General features: G+C 45.5%; 1 protein-coding gene across 1 annotated transcript in view; it reads right to left on the bottom strand.

Moving 5' to 3' along the window:
- Nucleotides 1-347: 347 nt before the first annotated feature.
- FAM207A (family with sequence similarity 207 member A) overlaps nucleotides 348-18,354 on the bottom strand; it is a 208,415-nt gene continuing 190,408 nt past the window's right edge. Inside the window, exons 5-6 of the mRNA XM_030209306.1 lie at nucleotides 11,826-11,894; nucleotides 348-563 (exon numbers count right to left, since the gene is read on the bottom strand). Coding sequence (XP_030065166.1) covers nucleotides 437-563; nucleotides 11,826-11,894 — 196 coding nt within the window. The 3' untranslated portion in view covers nucleotides 348-436. The remainder of the gene's footprint in view (nucleotides 564-11,825; nucleotides 11,895-18,354) is intronic.

The raw sequence follows: 18,354 nt of genomic DNA, 5'->3' as shown, positions 1-18,354 counted from the left end.
TCTCAACCTTGAAGGCCCTTGGTGCGGCTTTCTTTTTGCTTCTGTATTGTATACTTCAATTCTCTCTGTGTTGCTGTCATGACTAAATATTAAGCATGAATATATTCAGATTTCTATAAAGAAAAAGAGGCGCCTATGTTCCTTTAAAGAATAAGCTCCTACCAGGTGCCCTGTTATAGAATGACCTTCCACCTGACCATCCATAAAATGAAAATGCAGACACAATGCTGTACCAGTCCCAGGCCCACAACTAAGCATAAACTCTCACAGTAGCCAGAGAGAGGTGCCTTGCTGAGGTACCATAAGCCAAGATAAGTGTTCACAAAACATGGCAGGTTTTCTACGACTTCAGATGAAGGGGATTGTTTTACTATTTCATTTTACATAGAGTAAATTGAAGTTTTGCTTTGTCACCCTTTTCCGTGCCGTAGCTTGCTTAGGTGGCGTTTCCCTCCTCTTCCTCTTTCATTCTCTTGGCGAGATGCTCTCCAATGGCTGCTAGGGGATTAGCTTTGTATGAAGGGTTTACAATGACTTCACGAAACCTGGACACCTCCTCTTCTCTGCAAAATAGCATCAGAAAACAAATACAAAGTTGAAAGTATGTTAGAAGAAAGAAAAGGATAATAAAGGGGGAGGGGTGGCCTCAGCAAGAGCTTCTAAGAGCAAAAAGTAAGAGATACAAGGCAACATTGTGAAACACTTATATGAATGCAAAATAATAGACGCAAAATGAAACACTTTGGATGCATTACTTGCCTTTTCCACATTCAAGTTCAAGGCAAGTTACATATTCAGGCACGAGTGATTTCCTTGTCTAAACTGGCTTTTAATCTAGTTGTACCTGAGGCAAAGGTGAAGAAGCAGCCCAAGCAGCCACCACTACTGTTGTGCTGTTAGATTACTATGTTCATATTGGCAGTAAGTGGGGATAAGGAATGATGCGCTGGCTGGCAACAATGGTACTAGTACTGGTACTGATGCTGCTCATCCTAACCCTATCTTCTTTGCTAGAAACCAAAGTCATAGTAACTACAGGCGATGCAGGGCGCCACTCAAAGTTGGTTAAGCCATGGCTCTATGACTTATCTCATTCTTAGGCCTATGTAGCCTATGTAGTCTGCCCAGTTATGTTGTTCCTCACTGCAAAGATATATCCCAGCTGCCAGCCAGGGAGTATGATTGCTTGTAAGAGCCTTTTCCTTAAACAGGACAAGTTTGTGGAATAGAGGAGTAGCTTAATGGTTACAGCAGCTGGCTGAGAACCAGGGAAGCCTGGTTCAAATCCCACTATTGCTCTTTATGATCTTGGGCAAGTCACCTAACCCTCCCACAGCCTCAGGTACAAGCCCTCTGTGGACAGGAATAATATCTACTATACCTAAATGCAACTCACCTTGAGCTACAACTGAAAAAGGTGTGAGCCAAATCCAAACTCCTACCTCCATCTTCCTCATTTGCACTTTATCATCTTGGACAAATGAGTATACAAGACTACCTTCAGCACTTCTCCCTTCTCTGGTCTATCCACAAAGTTTTACAATGATCACGATAGCTATCAACCCTAGCAAGACCATAGTTTGAAAATACAGTTTCCTCGCTCTCCTACGCAGCTTGCTAGACAGACCTGGCTATGTGAGTTTCCACTAGGAAGCCAACTGCATGGTTGATAGTGCTTCCAGTAGGAGATCTAAGACTTCACATTACCTATTTTGTCCCACTTAAAAAACTTAAACATGGGCTGTGAGGTTCTGCATCTTCTAGCACTTCACTTTTTACTTCTAAGGATCCTTTGTGCATATACCATGCTCTCAAGGTTTGCTATTGCTTTATCCTCTGCCACCTTCTCCATGAGGACACTGTAAGCAACCACACTTTCCAACAAATATTTTCTAAGGTTGCTCCTGACTTTTCCTCCTCAGGGCTTCATATCATTGCTCCATTACAGTCCAAAACTATAAAGAAGGCTGCTGCCTGACAGAACTTTTATGGCTGACTTATCTGTAAAGACAGATTTATTGCAGGAATATACACAGCAATGTGACCGAGCCTGGTTAGGAATCCTAAATCAATCCAGGGCACAGAGCCTTAACAATTTGAGCCTAGAGCAAAGTTTAAACAGTCATGTTTACAACAGCATTCAAAAAAAAAAAAAAGAGAGAATAACTAGAAAGGAGGAAAGCCAAATGTAGCAATCTAAATGCAACCATGTCTTAAGTGAATAATTTGGTGACATGCTTTTTGACATCAAAAGCACATAAACATTTCCAAACATGAAAAAGGGCAATATAAGCACTGTGTAAGTCAGCCAAGCTTTGAAATTCCAGTAAATAATCAACTCCATATAAACTAATGCTTCAGTCTTGTTGGCTGCAACCCTTTTATTTATTTAAATTCCCTTTTTTCTATACCACTCATTTCCACATTAGGGCCACAGAGCAAGTGTACAAGTGTTGTAATATAATAATGCAAAATTACATAAAAATACATTCAAATAGCCATGCTTTACTGGAAACACCGAAGATCCTCCATATTCTTCAATTAAGTTACATTGTAGAATACTTGAACTGGATGGAATGCAAGACCCTACATAGGAAAAGGCACTCCGGTTTGTCTCCATCAGTTTTATACTCTGCTGTGATGAGTGCAATGTGCACATCAGTACTTATTTTTGATATTTGTATGCTTAGAGATTCTAGAGTTATGCCATGAAAATTTAAATTTTAAATTCTTTGGGAAACAAGAAGCCAATAATTCAGCACAGGATTAATGTGCTCATGGATAGTAGTCTTGGATATCAAACAGGTATCATTCAGGCATACAGTCATTTTGCTTATTCCTTTGCCAGCCTCTGACTCTTGATGGACTAATTATGATTGTGCATGCCTTGGATAGAGACATGGAAAGATCCAAGTTTGTATACCGCAAGTATTGCGTCCTCAAGATTTATCCAGGCCCAAATTATGTTAGATCCCCCAAGGTCGTGGCAATAATCTTTACACCTTGCAAACTACTGGACCACAAGTCTTGGGTCCAAGTGAAAGATATACGGGTTTACCCAGCCGCAGAACCAGATGTTACCAGCCCAACCATCTCAAGACCAGCCACTTCCTTCAGCAGGCCAGCAGTGACTGTCACTTCTACTGATTCCTTATCCAAGTTGCTGTGAAAATCCAGCCCTGTTAGATCTTTCAGATCGCCGTCCAGATTCTTCAGAGCTTCCACCGCCTCAACCACGATCGATGAAAGAATTCAGAACCAACTTGAGATTTACTGTTGCTGTTTATGGACATTATAGATTCATATTTTGTTTTATTTTCAGTTTAACAGTAATCCTGTCTATATATTGAAAAGGTTTTATTTTTATTTTCCTATTATTTCCTTTATTGTTCTTATTGTTTTTCTAAGAGTTTCCCCTGTTATGTCTGTTTATGTAATTCAAATTGATATTGCTTCAATCAGGATAACACCAAAACCTATAATACTATGGTATAACAGAGTAGATATTTATAGACTCGGTTGCATATCTTTCTGTAGGTTTGGCTAAGCTCCAAGTGGGGTAAGGGATATATAAAATGCTTCCCAGGTTCCCAAGTTATTATGTCAAGATCCATGTATGGCCCTTCTTAGTATACATTTTCCTAGGTTCTCTTCCCATACAGTTTCATAATCATTCCAACCAGCTTAGGGATTCTGGACATCTGCAATCTAAGACGGCCTACAATCAGAGTACTAGTCGTATGTTTGTTGAGTCCATAACAATGCTCAATCGAAACTGCAATTCCTTCCCAACACCACTGAGACAGAGCAAGTCTCAAGAGGGGTGACATCATGATTAAGGCTAAGAGGGTAATGAAGAAATATAATCATGTAACCAATACAAATGTATAATCAGCATATAATTAGTACATAACCTATGTATTAATTAGCTTGATGATTGTTAGCAATATATATATACATATGTAAGAGTATGATTAAACTTGCGTATTAATAGGTTAAAAGATATTGCCTTTGTAATTATAGTTTGTTGCTCAATCGCAGATATGGGTTAGCCCCAAGAGGGGTTAGAATAAGACAGAGATGATATCTATGTTGTGATCAGGATTCCAAAATCTTTGCCATACCAGCTTTAAATCAGACTCTCTAAATAGATAGCTTTACAGGATACCTTCTGGAATAGATGGTACCATGCAAGACAACCCTGGTGTCACCCTATGAGATAGGGTGAAGAGGGGAATGTTAATATGTGTCACAACTTGAGACCCATCCACTGGAATAGTGATGGGCCGAGTTCTATAACCTAAGCTGCTGAAAAGCACTGACTAGGCCTGAAAATCTGATGATGGCCTTGTAGCTGAGTACCTGCGGAAGCAGGACCACTTGGCAAGCCTTATTAGGATCTAGTGTGACATTCAAATACAGTGTAAGGGCCAAGATGGAGGAATTGATGGCAAAAATAGTAAGAAGTTTGGTTCATAAGATGGAGTCTGCTTTTGTAAAGATGGCATCTTGGTTTATGAGATATGAATACTAATCTCCGTATATTAGGAAAGATGTTTACAACTCAGGAAATGAGTTATGAAGAAATAGGTTAAAGGAGGGGGGAAGGAGGGAGAAGATGGGCACCTGATCTGCAGTTAAGCAAACTGTCAGAAAGTATGATTCACAGATGAAAAAAAAAATGTGTCCCCATTGAATTGAATGGACAGTAGATGGTTTATAAGGTCTGCAAATCTAGGCGGAGTTTGGAATTTTCCCCAACTCTACCCAGAGGGCAGAACTACGGTCGGTCCACCTGAGAATCTGACTGATGAGTGTGCCAGATTGAAGTTCCAATTGGTGAGAATAAAGATTATTTCTAACCCTGCTCTCCTAGTCTATGTCTATATTTCTTGAATGCCTATCTGTTTCTCTGAATACCCCTACACAAATAGGGTTCACATAAGTAAGGAAGCTCTTACTCCTTAGTGCATTATGTGGGAGAATAGATGCCCTAAGATACACTTAGGCACCAGGAGTCAGAAAGCCGAGGTCCTGGGGAACAGACTTAAAATGAGCCTTCTGAAACCCACTCTTCATCTCCGTGGGCATGGGTCCCCTGGAGGTCTTGAGAGGGGTAATTAAAACAGCACCCACTGGAATCTTGCCAAACAGCACTTAGGAGAGCCCATCAGCAAGGAATGAAAGTAATTAGCCACAAGGTAATAATAGGGTGGATCACTGTAATCAGATCGTCCTGAAACAAGCAAGCTCCTTATCCTCCAAAACTGGAAGGAAGTGGACTATTTATTTGAGGAATTATAGTTGAATGACAAGCAATAACCCCCATCCTCTTTGCCACATACATGATATTTTGCAAACAAACCTCTGGGCAGATATTCAAAGCCCCCTTCAGCAGTCTGCAGTTATATGTCAGCCCCCAGAATCCTTCTCCCATCCCTCAGCCCCTGATGTCAGCCTCAAGCTCCAGCTTCAGCTCTAGGGCAATAGTTTGGAGACCCTGGCACACAGAGCAACAATGTTGTAATTCTCCTCTCCCTCTTCCACATGATGCAACATTTCTACCTCCCTCACCCAGTGGTCTAGTATTTCTCCCTTTCATCCTGTAACATCCTCCCTCCACCTCCCAATTCAGCATTTCTCTCTCTTCACCCCGTTTTTCAGCATCTTTCCCTTCCTCCCTTCCATCCTGGGTCCAACACCTCTTTCTGTCTACATCTCTCCCCACTTCCCTTCTGCCCCAGCGTCTGGCATTTCTTCCTGTTCTCCCCCTCCTCCACAGTCCGGAATGTCTCTCTCCATTCCCCTCTGCCCTTGATCTGGCATCTCTCCCTTACTCTCGAACCACTCCCCTCCTCGTGACTACCTTGAAATCTGTCTTTACACTAGATGTTGCCAGCAGTGTCAGGGCTTCTCTAAGACTACCTGTGGCCTCCCCCAAAGCTTTCCCTCTGATGTGTCTCACTCAGACAGAAATAGGAAGTTGCATCAGAGGGGGGTAGGACGTGTCAGAGAAAAGGCTCTGGAGTAGGCCACAGGCAATAGTGGTAAACTCCCAGTGACCTTTAGCATAAAGACATTTCAGGGTAGATTTGGGAGGCGGAGACAGTCTGAGAGAAAGGGAAAGATGCCAGGTCATGGGCAAGGTGGAGGGGAGGAGAGATACTGGATTATGGTGGGAAAGCTGAGTGGTGACTTGGCAGGCCAGCAGGTCACCCCTATCAATGGGCAGCCCTGGGCTTTTTGCTAGGCCTGCTTAATGGTAGCTATGCCCCTGGTTAGTGTCAGTCTTTTACAAAAAGCTCTGCAATTTTGTTCCTCTTGGCTCCCTCTCTAGTCAAATGACCTTCTTGTGTTACATGGTAAATCTGCTCTCTCAACAATACCTTTTACCAAGGGGCATATGAGGATGGTGCCCCTGGGAGAAAACCACAAGCACCTATTCAAACTTTTTGAACCAAGAAAGTATCAACAGTCCCTCACTTTCATAAGTACTACAGAAGCGAAATGTATTTTATTAGTAAAAAGGTTTCTTTATAGTATTATTTATTTGCATTTTGATTGCCCTTCAGAAGTCTTTGCTCCAGAGACACATGCTGGAACTAGCATTGTGGTGGTGAGATTTGGAATGCCAGCCATTGCAAAATTTCATTTTAAAATACTTGAACTGGATGGAAATACAAACCAAAAGGAAATGAGAATTAGCCCTCCACCCACTGAACCAATAATTTTCTCAAGAACTGGAAAAGGTAGAGCTGAAACATTCCATATGTACTATTAAGTCTGTGGTTTCTTGTTCTAATAGCAATATGTGGCAAATTAAGGTCATACAGGGAAAGTCTGCAAGTTGTTTTTCTTACACTGTTCTGAAAAGCACATACAAAGGGTAATGTTATAAGGGGGTGAATACTTTAAGTGCTAAAGTACATACCCACTTTTGCAGTATTTTAGTCATTTACAAGTGGATGTGGCTACATATGAGCGTAAATAACTTAATAAAGTAGTCACTGGCGCATGAGTGCATGCTTTGAAATGATGGCATGTGCTTTTGCCGGTGGGAATGCACAGGGGTGGAAAGAGTACAAGTTTGCGGATATAGGACTAGCCCAATCACTAAGCAAAATTAGGCAGTTACCTAGGAGAGAAGCTTCTGAGGGGCGACAATGAGCAACAACAGTGAAAGCAAAACAATAGGTTCTGACAGCCAAACAAACTCAAAGCCATTACCCAATAGTTTTAAATATAGAGAGGGTGAGTACTGTTCAACAGAATAGGGAAGGGACTCGGGACAACCAAACCAGGCAGGACTCTAGAGGTAGATGGATAAAAATCTTTACTACCAAAGACCAGATACAATGCTGGCGCATTTGTGGCGGTACTCTGACGCCGTATGCGGTTATTTGTATCGATTATAGTATTATTGGCTTCATGCCTTTTATAGTGAATGTAGACGTTGAGAGGTAAATACAGTTACTCTGATTCCTGAAGCAGGCATATTATTGGCCTAACACGGGACCGTGTCGAGTCCATTGTATCTGGTCTTTAGTAATAAAGATTTTTAACCTTCTACACCTCTGGAGTCCTGCCTGGTTTGGTTGTCCTGTGTCCCTTCCCTACTCTGTTGGACAATATTCTTCCCGTAGGGAATCCTTCCTTGTGTTTTGGAAGAGTGTTCTGTCCCCCGACAGCCTTATACTACTTCAGTGATTCCCAAACCTAGAGAAGTGGAAGCGCAGTGGTCCAAGCTGAAGACTGCTATAAATACGGCGACTGATCTTTACACAAAGAAAGTAAACAAAAACAAGGGAAACAGGAAGCCTATATAGTTCTCCAATAAAGTGGCTGAAAAAATAAGGGCAAAAGAGGCTTCGCTTAAGAACTACAGAAGAATACAACAAGAGGATCACAGAAAAGATTACCGGATTAAACTCAAAGAAGCGAAGAGAGAAATATGGCTAGCAAAAGCATGGGAAGAAAAAATGGCTAAACATGTAAAGAGAGGTGACAAGACCTTTTTTAGATATATTGGGGAAAGGAGAAAAAATAGGAATAGAATTACAAGATTGAAAGATACTGAAAATAGCTATATGGAGAGTGATGAGGATAAAGCAAATGTGCTAAACAAATATTTCTCTTCAGAAGAAAATCCTGGAGAAGGACTGCGGTTGGTTGCGAGGGAATATCTTGGAATGGAGTGGATATTACGCCATTCACGGAAGAAAGCTTTTCCTACCATCTCTATGCTGATGACTCCCAAATCTACCTTTCTACCCCTGATATCTCACCTTGCATCCAAACCAAAGTTTCAGCGTGCTTGTCTGACATTGCTGTCTGGATGTCTCAATGCCACCTGAAATTAAACATGACCAAAACAGAGCTTCTCATTTTTCCCCCCAAACCCACCTCCCCACTCCCCCCGTTTTCTATTTCTGTTGATGGCTCTCTCATTCTCCCCAAGGCTCGAAACCTTGGGGTCATCTTTGACTCTTCTCTCTCCTTCTCTGCTCATATCCAGCAGATCGCCAAGACCTGTTGTTTCTTTCTTTACAACGTCCGTAAAATCCGCCCCTTTCTTTCCGAGCACTCTACCAAAACCCTCATCCACACCCTTGTCACCTCTCGTTTAGACTACTGCAATCTGCTTCTTGCTGGCCTCCCACTTAGTCACCTCTCCCCTCTCCAATCGGTTCAAAACTCTGCTGCCTGTCTTGTCTTCTGCCAGGGTTGCTTTACTCATACTACCCTTCTCCTCAAGTCGCTTCACTGGCTCCCTATCCATTTTCGCATCCTGTTCAAACTTCTTCTACTAACCTATAAATGTACTCACTCTGCTGCTCCCCAGTATCTCTCCACACTCGTCCTTCCCTACACCCCTTCCCGTGCACTCCACTCCATGGATAAATCCTTCTTATCTGTTCCCTTTCTCCACTACTGCCAACTCCAGACTTCGCGCCTTCTGTCTCGCTGCACCCTACGCCTGGAATAAACTTCCTGAGCCCCTACATCTTGCCCCATCCTTGGCCACCTTTAAATCTAGACTTAAAGCCCACCTCTTTAACATTGCTTTTGACTCGTAACCACTCGCCTCCACCTACCCTCCTCTCCTCCTTCCTGTACACATTAATTGATTTGCTTACTTTATTTTTTGTCTATTAGATTGTAAGCTCTTTGAGCAGGGACTGTCTTCTATGTTTGTGCAGCGCTGCGTATGCCTTGTAGCGCTATAGAAATGCTAAATAGTAGTAGTAGTAGTAGCTTGAAAATCTGAAAGTGGACAAAGCTATGGGGCTGGATGGGAAACATCCCAGGATACTGAGGGAGCTAAGTGAAGTCCTGGCAGGACCTCTTAAGGATTTATTTAATAGATCTTTAGAGATGGGAGAGGTTCTGCAGGATTGGAGATGATGTGGCCCCTCTTCACAAAAGCGGAGACTGGGAAGAAGTGGGAAACTACAGGCCAGTAAGTCTCATGTCGGTGGTAGGAAAAATAATGGAGTTGCTGCTGAAGGAAAGGATAGCTGACTTTCTAGAATCCAACGGGTTACAGGATCTGAGGCAACATGGCTTTACCAAAGGAAAATCCTGCCAAATGAAACTGATTGACTTCTTTGACTGGGTGACCAAAGAACTGGACGAAGGATGTGCACTAGATGTTATCTACTGAGATTTCAGCAAAGCCTTTGATATGGTCCCTTGCAGAAGACATGTGAATAAGCTGAGAGGGCTGAACTTGGGACCCAAAGTGGTGATTTGGATTGGAAACTGGTTGACAGTTGGCAGAGGGTGGTGGTAAATGGAATCTGCTTGGAGGAAAGGAAAGTGAGTAGTGGAGTGCCTCAAGGGTTGGTGCTTGGGCCGATTCTTTTTAATATATTTGTGATTGACATTGCTGAAGGGTTAGAAGGAAAAGTTTGCCATTTTGTGGATTACACAAAGATAGCCAACAGAGCAGATACCATGAGATAGGATCTCTAAAAGTTGGAAGAATGGTCAAGGGTCTGGCAGTTAAAATTTAAGAAACAAACTGATCACAGGAAACTAAACATAAAGAAAATATTAAATAAACCATATATAATATAAATACAATATTAATGATAAATAACAAGCAAGGAAGCAAAAGCGTTTACAAGAAACAAACTGATATCATGCACGTTTATTTATAATAAAATTTAATATACACTATTAAACCCCCTCATACATATAAACCATATATTTGAAACAGGAATGAAATCCCCCAAATTGTCACTTTGAATGGGCTGTGTCGGCACTGCTGCGCAGCTTAGTAAACAGGGTGGGAGGTAAATGTTTCTAAAACAGTAGCATGCACTTCAGAAACCAACAAGGCTGAAAGGAGCGTGAGTAACTAATGGCATAATTGTAAACAAGCAAAAACATCAGAGGGCAATAATCCATAATTTGCACATAATGAAACAAAGGAACAAGGTTTGGCCTCTACTGTAAGAACCTGATATAAGAAGGCTAAGCCTTTAGTACGACAGGATTTAATGACAGCAGTTGTAAGCCCCAGGGAAAAGGCACCATTACCTTGAAAAGACAATTGGGAGGCCAACACCAGGTTAAGCGCGTGGGCTTATATATGGGATATTTATGAAAGTAACTTGCAGAAGGACTGGCCCACATGTGAAACACATGGCTATGATGGTAGGGTCTACAAAAAAAAAAGTTGTGAAGCATTAAAAGGAGTTAGAATGCTTTACAAAAATTTTTGTTGCAGTCTTCTTATGATGTCTGTGATAATGCCTCAATACAAGAAATCTGTAGGTCAGCGACTTGGTTTTCCTCATATGTGTTTACAAAGCATTATTGTTTAGATAATTTTGAATTTGCAGGGGACTACTTTTGGGTCTTTAGTTTTAAAAGATTTCTAATTTTTAGGATGCTTAAGTTATGTTGCTGTATTCCCTTCGTTTAAAAAAAATCAGCTTGTTATGGCTCAACAGTACTTTTGAATTTGTACATTGTTGGATTGTTGCAAATATGTTAATAAATTTGGGTTCTTCAACTTGCCTCGTCCTCCTCCTCCTTATTTTACAGGTTGCTGGGAGTCTGGAATGTATAAGGTGCAACCCTCAGCTTGAGGAGTCATCAATCTTGCGGCTTTAAGATCCTCTAGAGAAAATGAAGTTGCTTACCTATAACGCTTGTCTTCCGTGGACAGAAGAATCCTAAGTCACACTCGTCCACCCAATCCCTCCCTAGTTGAAGTCCCCCAAGACTATTTATGCTTGGGACAGACTAATGACCTTAACGAAGGGGGATTCTATGGAGGTAAGTGTATGTGGGAAGGAAGCTTCATTTAAAATGGTAGCTAGGAGATGAGTTCCGACTGTGCTAACATAGATGACATCATCATCAGTATGGCTTAGAATTCCTTCTGTCCATGGAGAACAAGCATTACAGGTAAGCAACTTCTTTTCCTTGAAGTTTTATTGTTCATTTTATTCTTTTCCTTGACTTTCTAAATATACAAGCTGAACAGAGAAAAAGGCAAAAACAAGACAGCTGAAATCTGAATTTCATCACAGCAACTAACCTCAAACTAATTATAGAAAACTCAGTCCAAAAGATTAAAAAGCAATTGCCAGGTATTCCTCTACGTGTGTAAAGAATGTTCTAGATATGGCTAAATGAAATAAGGAGTCACCATACATGTGGTCGGCATATCTGTGCAAGGGCATAATCTCTCTCCTGAATATAGTGTGCATATTTTTTTTTATCAATCAAAACCCGAGAACTCAGAAAATGAAAGTTAAGCTGATGCAGGCATTGCTCTAGCTGAAATGGTTTCTCAGCTAAGTACTCACAGGAGTTTGCGTTTCTGAGCAGGCTTCATCTGGCTGTAGTCCGTTGGTAAGGCCTTCTTCTTCACATTGCTATTAAAAAAAATGGAGGGTACAAAGTTTTATAAATGCTAATTTTACTGTTAGCTCTTTCGTCCCTTACAATGAGTGAAACTCACTCCTGACTGCATTTGAAACAACAAAAGATCTGTTATACTGGAGGCACAAAGACTACTAGTTATTGAATTGTTACATAAAAGCACTCCTATGATTAGACAAGTACTGCCGAGTTTCCTTATGTTGCTCAGCTCCTGTACCTTATTTGATAAGACATCTTTCTGAATATATATATTTTTAAAAAGAAACAAAAAATACAAAACTAAACTGATCAGGCATCTAGATGGTTCAGAGAGGTACCAGAGCTTTACACTCCTGGGTTTCAACCCAGGCAAGATCAGTAATGAACGTACAAATAAATTTGTGGTTTCACTCCAGTATCTACTGGCTGGGGGCCACTTTAAAATCATAGCTGGTTCCACTGTAATTAGCATATGTGTTAGCAAATCTCAGTAGACAGTCAAAACACAGGAGCACAGAAACTACCCTCTAATCTACAGAGCTGATTCCTCTAGGTGTCTAGTACAACTTTTAAGGATAGCCTAGGAGCTATGGGGAAGCCAACATGGCCTGCCTGCACAAAGGGTATTCATTTTATGTTTATACAATAATTTAACACGTTCTACTTTTTCTGCACAACAACCTCATATGTAAAAATAAAAAAAGCACAAACTACTAAAATTTTTATTTTGTAATGCTACAAATAACTCTGATGCCCCATTTTATTTATTGTATTTATTTATTTATTGCATTTGTATCCCACATTTTCCCACCTCTTTGCAGGCTCAATATGGCTTACAATACATCATGAATGGTGGAAATATATAAAAAAATAGACATTTAGTATTCTCCGAGGACAAGCAGGCTGCTTGTTCTCACTGATGGGTGACGTCCACGGCAGCCCCTCCAATCGGAATCTTCACTAGCAAAAGCCTTTGCTAGCCCTTGCGCGCCGATGCGCACCGCGCATGCGTGGCCGTCTTCCCGCCCAAAACCGGCTCGTGCCGGCCAGTCTTCTTTTGTCCGCGCTCAGTACGGTCGTGTTTACGCTGTTTGCGCCCTTAAGTCGACCTCGCGCGTCTTTTTTCACTTTCGCTACTAAAAAAAAAAAAAAAACAGCATTTCGGAAGGAGACCTTTTCGGTCTTTTTTCCCTTCCTGTATTTCGAGTTTTTGCTCCGTTAAGTTTTCTTTGTCGTCGGGGTAGGCCCTTTTGTGGCCTCGGGTCGAAGTTTTTTCTTCCCCTCTTTTGTGGTGCCATCTTCGCCATTACGAGTTTTGATCTCGCCGGCGCGATTTTTCCGCCCATAACATCGAAGTCTCCCAGCGGCTTCAAGTAGTGCACCCAGTGTGCCCGGGTAATCTCGCTCACTGATAGACACGCGTCGTGTCTTCAGTGTCTGGGGGCTGGGCACCGCCCGCAGGCCTGTAGTCTGTGCGCTCTTTTACAAAAGCGGACTCAGGTAGCGAGATTGGCCCAGTGGAACGTTTGGTTCTCGGGCTCTTCGTCGGCATCGGCACCGGGAGTATCGAGTGCATCGACGTCGCCAGCATCCAGACCTTCGTCCTCGGCCGCGACTGCATCGAGTGCATCAAGGCATCGACCCTCTGCATCGGGGCTGAGACATCGGAAGGCTGCGTCGGCGTCGGTGGTACCGGGACCTCCACGTCTGCTGATGTCGTCGGACGGTGGTGCTTCATCTGGAGTGCAGGTGAGGGCTGTCCATTCCCCTGCTGGTGGCGGTGAGCCTTCGGGTGGGTCTCCCCCTACCCTGAGGGCTCCTGCGGTACAGCCCCCCCGAGACTGACCTTCTTTGGCCTCGGCCCCGAGGAAGCAACGGTTGGATTCTACGTCCTCCTCATCGGTGCCGGGAAGCTCCGGTGACATGCTTCGTTCCAAAAAGTCGAAGAAGCATCGACACCGGTCCCCTTCCCGTATCGGCACCGAGAGCTCTGGGTCGCCGAGGGAGTCGGCACCCAGTAGGCATCGGCACCGAGAGGACCACTCACCCTCTGTTCAGGAGGTGTCGATGCGCTCCACTATAGACAGCCCGGAACAGCCTCCACGCCCGGAACAGACTCTGACATCGACACCTGCATCGGCTTCCATGTCTTTCTCCACAGCCGCTCTGCACGAGAGTCTCCGGGCTGTCCTCCCAGAGATCCTGGGAGAGCTGTTGCGCCCTTCCCCTCCGGTACCGGGGGTGCTTGCGCCACCGGTACCGTCGAGTGAGGCGCCAGCTGGCCCCTTGCCCGGGGTGAGGTCTCCGACATCGGTGCCGCTTGCGGTACCGACTGCGGTCGCCTCCTAGGAAGGCTCCCCGACGACGTCGGCGGAGGGAGCTTCGCCGGTGCGGGCAAGGGAGTCTACCTCTCAACGCTCCCACCGTGGCCGTGGTTCCACGGAGTCGAGCCGGGCATGGCTTCAGACACAGGTCCGTGAACTTGTGTCTGATACCGATGGTGAGGCCTCGTGGGAGGAGGAGGAGGACATCAGATATTTCTCTGACGAGGAGTCTGATGGCCTGCCTTCTGATCCCACTCCCTTCTCCTGAAAGGCAGCTTTCTCCTCCCGAGAGTCTGTCTTTTGCGGCCTTTGTCCGGGAGATGTCTACGGCCATCCCCTTCCCGGTGGTTGTGGAGGACGAGCCCAGGGCTGAAATGTTTGAGCTCCTGGACTATCCTTCTCCACCTAAGGAAGCGTCCACAGTACCCATGCATCATGTCCTAAAAAAGACATTGCTGGCGAACTGGACCAAGCCATTAAGTAATCCCCACATTCCCAAGAAGATCGAGTCCCAGTACCGGATCCATGGGGACCCAGAGCTGATGCGCACTCAGTTGCCTCACGACTCTGGAGTTGTGGATTTGGCCCTAAAGAAGGCTAAGAGTTCTAGGGAGCATGCTTCGGCGCCCCCGGGCAAGGACTCTAGAACCTTAGACTCCTTTGGGAGGAAGGTCTACCATTCTTCTATGCTCGTGGCCAAATTCCAGTCTTACCAGCTCTACACGAGCATACACATGCGGAACAATGTGCGGCAGTTGGCGGGCTTGGTGGACAAGCTCCCCCCTGAGCAAGCCAAGCCATTTCAGGAGGTGGTCAGGCAGCTGAAGGCGTGCAGAAAATTCCTGGCCAGAGGGGTGTATGACACCTTTGATGTTGCGTCCAGGGCCGCTGCTCAAGGTGTGGTGATGCGAAGACTCTCATGGCTGCGTGCCTCCGACCTGGAGAATAGAATCCAGCAGCGGATTGCGGACTCGCCTTGCCGTGCGGATAATATTTTTGGAGAAAAAGTCGAACAGGTGGTAGAGCAGCTCCACCAGCGGGATACCGCTTTCGACAAGTTCTCCCGCCGGCAGCCTTCAGCTTCTACCTCTACAGGTAGAAGATTTTTTAGGGGAAGGAGGACTGTTCCCTACTCTTCTGGTAAGTGTAGGTACAATCCTCCTTCTCGACAGCCTGCGGCCCAGGCTAAGCCCCAGCGCGCTCGCTCTCGTCAGCAGCGTGCACCTCAGCAAGGCCCCTCGGCTCCCCAGCAAAAGCCAGGGACGAGCTTTTGACTGGCTCCAGCAGAGCATAGCCGACATCCAAGTGTCAGTGCCGGGCGACCTGCCGGTCGGAGGGAGGTTGAAAGTTTTTCACCAAAGGTGGCTTCTCATAACCTCCGATCAGTGGGTTCTCCAAATAGTCCGGCAAGGATACACCCTCAATTTGGCTTCAAAACCTCCAAATTGTCCACCGGGAGCTCAATCTTACAGCTTCCAACACAAGCAGGTACTTGCAGAGGAACTCTCCGCCCTTCTCAGCGCCAATGCGGTAGAGCCCGTGCCATCCGGGCAGGAAGGGCTGGGATTCTATTCCAGGTACTTCCTTGTGGAAAAGAAAACAGGGGGGATGCGTCCCATCCTAGACCTAAGGGCCCTGAACAAATATCTGGTCAAAGAAAAGTTCAGGATGCTTTCCCTGGGCACCCTTCTCCCCATGATTCAGGAAAACGATTAGCTATGCTCTCTGGACTTGAAGGACGCCTACACACACATCCCGATACTGCCAGCTCACAGACAGTATCTGCGATTTCGGCTGAGCACACGTCACTTCCAGTACTGTGTGCTACCCTTTGGGCTCGCCTCTGCGCCCAGAGTGTTCACGAAGTGCTTGGCTGTAGTAGCAGCGGCACTTCGCAGGCTGGGGGTACAAGTGTTCCCATATCTCGACGATTGGCTGGTGAAGAGCACATCCGAGGCAGGAGCTCTACAGTCCATGCAGATGACTATTCGCCTCCTGGAGCTACTGGAGTTTGTGATAAATTATCCAAAGTCCCAACTTCTCCCAGTGCAGAAACTCGAATTCATAGGAGCTCTGCTGGATTCTCGGACGGCTTGTGCCTATCTCCCAGAGGCGAGAGCCAACAACTTGTTGTCCCTCGTCTCGCGGGTACGAGCGTCCCAGCAGATCACAGCTCGGCAGATGTTGAGATTGCTGGGCCACATGGCCTCCACAGTTCATGTGACTCCCATGGCCCGCCTTCACATGAGATCTGCTCAATGGACCCTAGCTTCCCAGTGGTTTCAGGCCGCTGGGGATCTAGAAGACGTGGTGATCCACCTGTCCACGAGTTTTCTCAAATCCCTGTATTGGTGGACGATTTGGTCCAATTTGACTCTGGGACGTCCTTTCCAAATTCCTCAGCCACAAAAAGTGCTGACTACGGATGCGTCTCTCCTGGGGTGGGGAGCTCATGTCGATGGGCTGCACACCCAGGGAAGCTGGTCCCTCCAGGAACGCGATCTGCAGATCAATCTCCTGGAGTTACGAGCGGTCTGGAACGCTCTGAAGGCTTTCAGGGATCGGCTGTCCCACCAAATTATCCAAATTCAGACAGACAACCAGGTTGCCATGTATTACATCAACAAGCAGGGGGGCACCGGATCTCGCCCCCTGTGTCAGGAAGCCGTCAGCATGTGGCTCTGGGCTCGCCGTCACGGCATGGTGCTCCAAGCCACATATCTGGCAGGCGTAAACAACAGTCTGGCCGACAGGCTGAGCAGGATTATGCAACCTCACGAGTGGTCGCTCAATTCCCGAGTGGTGCGCCGGATCTTCCAAGTGTGGGGCACCCCCTTGGTAGATCTCTTTGCATCTCGAGCCAACCACAAAGTCCCTCAGTTCTGTTCCAGGCTTCAGGCCCACGGCAGACTGGCATCGGATGTCTTCCTCCTGGACTGGGGGAAGGGTCTGCTGTATGCTTATCCTCCCATACCTCTGGTGGGGAAGACTTTGTTGAAACTCAAGCAAGACCGAGGCACCATGATTCCGATTGCTCCTTTTTGGCCGCGTCAGATCTGGTTCCCTCTTCTTCTGGAGTTGTCCTCCGAAGAACCATGGAGATTGGAGTGTTTTCTGACCCTCATCACACAGGACGAAGGAGCGCTTCTGCATCCCAACCTCCAGTCTCTGGCTCTCACGGCCTGGATGTTGAGAGCATAGACTTTGCCTCTTTGGGTCTGTCAGAGGGTGTCTCCCGCATCTTGCTTGCTTCCAGGAAAAATTCCACTAAGAGGAGTTACTTCTTTCTATGGAGGAGGTTTGCCATCTGGTGTGACAGCAAGGCCCTAGATCCTCGCTCTTGTCCTACACAGACCCTGCTTGAATACCTTCTGCACTTGTCTGAGTCTGGTCTCAAGACCAACTCTGTAAGGGTTCACCTTAGCGCAATTAGTGCATACCATTACCGTGTGGAAGGTAAGCCGATCTCAGGACAGCCTTTAGTTGTTCGCTTCATGAGAGGTTTGCTTTTGTCAAAGCCCCCTGTCAAACCTCCTACAGTGTCATGGGATCTCAATGTCGTTCTCACCCAGCTGATGAAACCTCCTTTTGAGCCACTGAACTCCTGCCATCTGAAGTACTTGACCTGGAAGGTCATTTTCTTGGTGGCAGTTACTTCAGCTCGTAGAGTCAGTGAGCTTCAGGCCCTGGTAGCCCAGGCCCCTTACACCAAATTTCATCATAACAGAGTAGTCCTCCGCACTCATCCTAAGTTCTTGCCAAAGGTTGTGTCGGAGTTCCATCTGAACCAGTCAATTGTCTTGCCAACATTCTTTCCCCGTCCTCATTCCTGCCCTGCTGAACGTCAGCTGCACACATTGGACTGCAAGAGAGCATTGGCCTTCTATCTGGAGCGGACACAGCCCAACAGACAGTCCGCCCAATTGTTTGTTTCTTTTGATCCCAACAGGAGGGGAGTGGCTGTGGGGAAACGCACCATATCCAATTGGCTAGCAGATTGCATTTCCTTCACTTACGCCCAGGCGGGGCTGGCTCTTGAGGGTCATGTCACGGCTCATAATGTTAGAGCCATGGCAGCGTCGGTAGCCCACTTGAAGTCAGCCACTATTGAAGAGATTTGCAAAGCTGCGACGTGGTCATCTGTTCACAC

The sequence above is a fragment of the Microcaecilia unicolor genome, chromosome 7 (genome assembly GCF_901765095.1).
Source record: "Microcaecilia unicolor chromosome 7, aMicUni1.1, whole genome shotgun sequence".
Lineage (NCBI taxonomy): Eukaryota > Metazoa > Chordata > Amphibia > Gymnophiona > Siphonopidae > Microcaecilia > Microcaecilia unicolor.
The sequence above is the reverse complement of the archived record's forward strand: the minus strand, read 5'-3'. Positions and strand labels throughout refer to the sequence as shown.